Source organism: Aplysia californica, unplaced genomic scaffold (assembly GCF_000002075.1).
Source record: "Aplysia californica isolate F4 #8 unplaced genomic scaffold, AplCal3.0 scaffold00364, whole genome shotgun sequence".
NCBI lineage: Eukaryota > Metazoa > Mollusca > Gastropoda > Aplysiida > Aplysiidae > Aplysia > Aplysia californica.
The window spans coordinates 329,132-336,490 of NW_004797634.1; the positions used below are offsets into that span (position 1 = coordinate 329,132).

At 40.0% G+C, this 7,359-nt stretch overlaps 1 protein-coding gene across 1 annotated transcript in view; it reads left to right on the forward strand.

The window, feature by feature from the left end:
- Window positions 1-7,359, forward strand: part of LOC101864470 (neuroblastoma-amplified sequence) — a gene marked incomplete in the record, with an annotated part of 104,153 nt that overhangs the window by 85,749 nt on the left and 11,045 nt on the right. Inside the window, 3 exon segments of the mRNA XM_013085297.2 lie at window positions 3,032-3,145; window positions 4,984-5,078; window positions 6,044-6,205. Coding sequence (XP_012940751.1) covers window positions 3,032-3,145; window positions 4,984-5,078; window positions 6,044-6,205 — 371 coding nt within the window.

The window sequence follows — 7,359 nt, forward strand, 5'->3', positions numbered from 1 at the left end:
ACAGTAGAATTGTAAATGGGCTGATTCATCATGTCATGCTCATAACTGTGCTTGATCTACAACAGGGAACTGCTGCTTTTTCTTTCCTAATCCTTACTATTGTCATTTTTTCCTCTACTTCTTGTGTATGTTTGTCACTCTCTTGTGACCTGCTATTTCCGGGGTGCCTTGATAGTCGAAGCAGACCTTGTGCTGTTGAAGCTAGAGAGGTGAGCAGTCTAAGTCTGATTCCCTGTAAAGACTTCTCTGTTGACACCCACCCCTTGACGCTCATATGACCTTATGCGGTTGCGAGCGCCGTAAAACTCTCTACTTTTTTTCTTTTTCTCTTCCTTCTGTTATGGCCACAGTGCCTCTTTACTTAAGTACACTTTGGACAAAGTAGTTCTGAGACGTCGACTTCTCGACCGCCTTCTTGTTTTTCGAGTTAGGCTAACGGACTCGTAATCGTGAGGTTGCGGGTTCGGGGGTTCGAGCCGACGTTGTGTCCTTGGGAAAGGCACTTTACATGAATTTTCCTCACTTCACCCAGGTGAGAATGGGTACCTGGCTATAGACAGCGAAAGATCTTGTCAGTTTGTTAGTGTTTGAGCGCTTAATCGGCTGCTTGCACAGTATGCTTCCCGGGAAACTGAGAATGTTTCGGAGTGTTCTATGGTCTGCTGGGGTAATAATATAGTGTAAAGCGCATAGAGCTTGCTGTCGAGTGGGGGTTATTAAACATTCTTAACATCACTGATGATGATTGTTATTATTAATCACTATTAGCAGTGGTAGTAGTAGTAGTAGTCGTTATAGTAGTAGAAGTCGAAATAGTTGCAGTAATAGTAGTAGTAATAGTAATTATTATTAAAATTAATAACCATTATGATAAGAATTAATTACCTATTATTACCAATTACCTATTCTGAAATGAACCCTCATGAAGAGGGGTGAGGAAGCATGGAGCACCCCGTCTTCCTAAGACCCCAGTTCTACCTTCAAGTAATTAAAGTAAGTAATTACATATTATTATGAATTTCGGAAATTATTCGTAATGACTGTAGCTATGACGCTCGTATCTCCCCAGCGTGGCGGTGTCCTTCACCCCAGCTCCCTGTACAGCAAGTGGGCCGGCCGGGTGTTCTGGGCCGACGCAGACGGGAAACCTCTGCCCGATACCATGGTTTGTCTCCACACTTGGTCGCCTCGGAACTGTTTTTGGCCACAGTGCCTCTGTACTTAAGTACACTTTGGTCGAAGTAGTTCTGGGGGGACGACTTCTTGACTGCCTTCTTGTTTTTCAAGTATTTTTCGAGTGTTTTTTTTTTTTTTGGGGGGGGGGGGGTGGTATTGGTGACTGGAATGTGCATTAGGCATGTCACAGGATTTTTATTTTTAAAATTTTAATAATAATTATAATAATTTATAGTAATAATAATAGTAATAATTATAATAATAATAGTAATAATAATAATAGTACCAATAATAATAATTATAGTAGAAATAATAATTTTAGTAGTAATGATAATAATAGTAATAATAATAATAATTATAGTAGTAATAATAATAATAGTAATAAAAATAATAGTAATAACAAAAGTAATAATAGCACTTACATAGTGCATATCCGTACTGTGCAACATGTTATTATACCCTTTGCAACTATTACTTTTGTTTCCTAGAGCTCCCCCCCCCCCCCACCTCCTTTCCTTCTTTTTGATTGAGCAGTTGTTGGTTTTTTTATTGCTGTTTTTGTTTGTAGCTTGCCCCTCAGGGATGTTTTTGTTTGGTATAACCAAAGAGTCTACATGACAAGAGGGGCCACTTCTCTCTTTGAGACAATTAAAAAAGTGTCCTCAAAATTCGGTGGCGCCCTCTTCACAAAAGCGCACCTTTAGCGAACAGAGTTATCCTACTTGAGTTTAAAAAATCAAAGTGAAACTAGCAAGTTTTTGAATAAATTTCGGAAGAATGCTTTTTTAAAATGGTTACGCTGACAAAAAACCTCTTCCGGAGGAAAGGGTGATTGTTTTCTTCGTTTAATTTGACTTTAGAATGAAAGGTGAGAGGTCATTAAAATATAAAAAACTAAAACTCCGCACTGAACGAACCCAAACTGCTGATGAACAGCAGTCGATCTGCGCACGCAAGGAGGTGCTATTCCTATTCTTCTTCTGGAAAAACGAAAGAGAGCTTCAAAACAAAGACTGCAGCGCCATCTGAAGCAAAGAGCGGACTTCCGGCGGACACTTTTTTGGCTGATTGGCCCATCTTGTTATGTACTATCTTTGGTATAACCAAACACCACACGTGCGTACATACCAGTGTTGATATGCATTCTTTTACTCTAATGAACAAACATTAATTATTGAATGTATGTATTTTGTATAAATGTGAGGCTTTATGGTCAAATCGGGCGCTCGCCAAAAAATTACGTGGAAGAAACTGTCACTTTTCCTCCTGTTTGGCAATTTTTATCGAATTTTGATTTTTTGGCTCAACACCTTTTTTGTCCGTTTAAAAAGGCATGTCTGTGTGGAAATCAATGAAAAACGTCGATTAAAGGCACAAAAAATGTAAATTTTCAGTTTCCAAAAACTCTCAAGATAAGGAAGTGACCGAACTTTGACGGCCATTTTCTCGCTAATTTGACCTCTGAAACCAGGCGACCCCACCTCCTTCAAGCGCAAATATCTCAACTTTATTCAAGATAGATGGGTATTTTTTGTCACCAAATGCAGGACAAATGAAAAAGCTTTAAGATGTTACCAATAACTCCTTATGCCCAAAAATTGACGAGCGCCTGATTCCTCTGCGTCGCACCACAAATGTTTGCCACAGTGATTCAATCGGAGATGGACATTAAATTCAAAGTTCCTGTCTCTTGAATAACCTAATAATAGGGTTAATAGGGGTGTTAAACCCGTACACTGACTAACTGTGCCATTGTCTCGTAAAACTCTCATAGAGGCTCAATAATAGATGAATGATATTTTATTTTATTTTATTTTATTTATTTTTTAATCCGGCTATTTCTATCCATGGTCAGGCTGCCTGGGTCCACCGATATGAAGCTATCGGGGAGTGGATACAAAAACTTCGACCAGAAGATCTGGTCAGTTTGATTGACAGCCTGGTGTTTACAGTACAGGGCAGGAAAACGGTGAGTGTTCTTTTTTCTTTTTCTTTACGGTCCCCTGCTAGATCCCAGGAGTAGTTGACTGCTCGTAGACGGAGAGTGGAACAAAGTTTGAGTCTTTGGGGTTGTTCTGGTTGTTTCAGTTTTGCTCCTACAGACTTCAACATAAGTTAAGGACCACTTGCAAACACTCTGAGTGGTCTTCGTGGGCGATCTTGGACTGATCCAGTGGCTTGATGGCGCTGCCTCAAGCAGACAATGACAGAGTGTGACACTGCAAGCCGTCTGGCAACTTCTCGTGCTCCAACTCCATCCTACAGCCATGCCACAGCTCTGGCATGATCAAAGTCTCTCAGCTTTCGTCTTGGTGACATATTGATGCGATACTGGATTTTGCGCAAACGACGGCTTATATTACCACCAAAGTGAGCACAGTTCGAGACCGTATGTCCGTTTATGACGTGCACCAGAAATTTTAACTGAGGAATGTCCGTGGTGTCGCACACAAGTCGATAAAAAACAGCAAATTTGAGTAAAATTCCCCGAGGATTTCCGTGCTGCTCGTGGTGGTTTTGCCCCTTTAGGAAGCTTTGCAGTACACTTTTGTAATACGTTAACACTTTCAGAGACATTCCTTGCAGCCTTTTTTTCGGATTAAAAAAAAAATCAGGGTTGTCTGTCAAGGTGGTCCTTAACTTATGTTGAAGTCTGTAGTTAAAAAGTCTCAGCTGTGGTTTTTCTTTCATGGAAACTGTTTCAGAATTTCTATTTTTCACAATTTTGAAGAGGATAACTGCTTTTTGTGGGTGGTCAGAGGGCACAGTTGTTAGGTCTGACTACTTTACTTGCCTTCTGTTGTTTCTGTCTGTCTGTCTGTCTGTCTGTCTGTCTGTTTGTCTTACTTTTTCCCCGACACTAAATGACCAATTTTGTGTCGATGTGTTTCTCTTTGCTCAGATAAACAAACAAACAAACAAACAAACAAACTGTTTTGCTGTATTTTTCCGCTTTGGATGTGCAGCTGTAAAGTTGGGGGCACAGATTGTCCTTTCTTTAAGTCACGGAAACCAGAAGTGTGGACGCCTGAGCATCTTTTACGGGTGAAAAGTCTGTGCCGTTATTTCATGTGGACACCTGAGCATCTTTTATCTTTGAAAAATCTGTTATTTCTTCATGACAACTTGTCAGTTAGCTGTTTCTTTCAGCGTCACTGTCTCATCATGAAACTTAACTCTTTATCTCTGTGGGGGGTGAACCCACTATGCCGGGCCCTTTCTTTGGTCCTAAAATCTAAAAATGAAAAAAAAAAAACGTCACTAAACGGGTCATTAAATCAAAACGAGTGAACCTATTTAGATAGTTCTTCATCTAAGAGATCTGTCCTCAGGAAATTGCTGTGAAGCAATTTGATGTCCAAGTTGTCGTAAAGGAATGTGCCCGAGCCACTGTCAGCGGCTCACCGACACAGGGGCTCTGACTGCGAGCCGCTGGGAGGGCTTGCCGGAGATAAAAAGTTAATTCATCAGGGCGTATATTTCAGCTTGACTATTTAGTCATGATATTATGTCATCTCGACATGGGTCTGACATAAAAAATGTTATAATTTGAATGCATTTTTCACCTCATCTCTTTTGTTGTGACATTTCATCATTTGGATGTATATTCGGGCATGACTGTCTCATGATATTTTATCGTTTCCTATCAAACATCTATCGTCTTTATCTCCCCTCCTTCTTTTTTGTGTTTGTTACTCTCTTGTAACACCTGTAATCTTCAGCACTTATATGACCTAATTGTGTTGCAAGTGCCGTAAAACTCTTACCTGAACTAAAAATGGTTTGGATGTATGTCGTATATTCCAGCTGGACGTCCCGACGCGAGACGAGATCACAAAACGGGCGCTCAAGTTCTCCCGTCAGTCTGGCTCGGGGAAGAAAAAGAAACAGGAAGACACCGGGTATGTCTTCACTGCGGTCTCCTTGTTTTGTTTTGGCTTGTTTTAAAAAAATAATTTTTTGTCGTGTGTCCTGATTTGGTGTGGAATATTGGTACGTAAAGAGTAATATGTGTTTATGTGGTAGTTACTGTGGGATGTATTGGTACGTTATGAATAAATAAAATGTGTTAATGTGGTAGTTACTGTGGGATGTATTGGTACGTTATGAATAAATAAAATGTGTTAATGTGGTAGTTACTGTGGGATGTATTGGTACGTTATGAATAAATAAAATGTGTTAATGTGGTAGTTACTGTGGGATGTATTGGTACGTTATGAATAAATAAAATGTGTTAATGTGGTAGTTACTGTGGGATGTATTGGTACGTTATGAATAAATAAAATGTGTTAATGTGGTAGTTACTGTGGGATGTATTGGTACGTTATGAATAAATAAAATGTGTTAATGTGGTAGTTACTGTGGGGTATTGGTACGTTAAGAATAAATAAAATGTGTTAATGTGGTAGTTACTGTGGGGTATTGGTACGTTATGAATAAAATGTGGTAGTTACTGTGGGGTATTGGTACGTTAAGAATAAATAAAATGTGTTAATGTGGTAGTTACTGTGGGGTATTGGTACGTTAAGAATAAAATGTGGTAGTTGCTGTGGGATGTATTGGTACGTTAAGAATAAATAAAATGTGTTAATGTGGTAGTTACTGTGGGGTATTGGTACGTTATGAATAAAATGTGGTAGTTACTGTGGGGTATTGGTACGTTAAGAATAAATAAAATGTGTTAATGTGGTAGTTAAATTGGTAAGAGTCACAAAAAGAGATACTGCTTTTTTATTTATTTTTTGTTGTTGGTAAACTATTGTTGTAACCTCCTCCCCCCCCCCTCCCCCTTTCCGGGCGTAAGATTATATTTGAACGTCCCCTTGCTAAAACTTGTTTTAAAAAAGCCGACTACTTGTGTTGACAGTGTGATGACGTGGGAAGAGTGTGGCCTGGAGCTCAACAGCCGACTGTCCCACCTCAAGTCGTTGACCAATGACACGGTCCAGTCGTTCGCCCAGGCTGAAGACCCCGTGTTCTCTTCCTACGCTGAGAGATATGACCTGTCCAAGGGAAACCAGGAGGAGGTGTGTCACAGGCGTGTTGTTTTGTCACAGGCGCGTTGTTTTGTCACAGGCGTGTTGTTTGTCGCAGGCGTGTTGTTTTGTCACAGGCGTGTTGTTTTGTCCCTGGTGTGTTGTTTTGTCACTGGCGTGTTGTTTTGTCATAGACTTGTTGCTTGTCATAGACTTGTTGTTTGTCATAGGCGTGTTATTTGTCGTGTGTTGTTTTTCATAGGCGTGTTGTTTTATCACAGGTGTGTTGTTTTGTCATAGACTTGTTGTTTGTCATAGACTTGTTGTTTGTCATAGGCGTGTTATTTGTCGTGTTTTGTTTGTCATAGGCGTGTTTTTTTGTCGCAGGCGTGTTGTTTTGTCACAGGCGTGTTGTTTGTCATAGACTTGTTGTTTGTCATAGGCGTGTTATTTGTCGTGTGTTGTTTGTCATAGGCATGTTGTTTTGTCGCAGACGTGTTGTTTGTCATGGACTTGTTATTTGTCACTGGTGTGTTGTTTATCGTGTGTTGTTTGTCATAGGCGTGTTGTTTTGTCACAGGAGTGTTGTTTGTCACAGGTGTGTCACAGGCGTGTTGTTTTGTTACTGGTGTGTTGTTTTGTCACAGGAGTGTTGTTTTGTTACAGGCGTTTTGTTTTGTCACAGGAGTGTTGTTTGTCATAGACGTGTTGTCATAGACGTGTTGTTTGTCATAGACGTGTTGTTATGACGTGTTGTCATAGACGTTTTGTTTGTCATAGACGTGTTGTTTGTCATAGACGTGTTGTGTGTCGCAGGTGTGTTGTTTGTCATAGACGTGTTGTCATAGACATGTTGTTTGTCGCAGGTGTGTTGTTTTGTCACACAGCCGGCCCGTTGAGGGCTGGCCTTTTCTGTGTAATACACAGTATCTGTCTCATGTGTTACCCCACAATATACGACCATTATCGTGTTGAGGTGCTTCTCTTTACTCAAATAAACTCAGATCATTATCATTGTTGCAGTTTTTACTATGATCAAATGTTTTTGACTGTTACAGTTTTTACTATGATCAAATGTTTTTGACGACTGTTACAGATTTTACTATGATAAAATGTTTTGACCACTGTCTGTTAGTTTTTATGTGGGTGGTTGGTGTGCGTTCTAGTGTGGTTTACTTCTTATACTTTAACCAAAACTGTCTCCCCC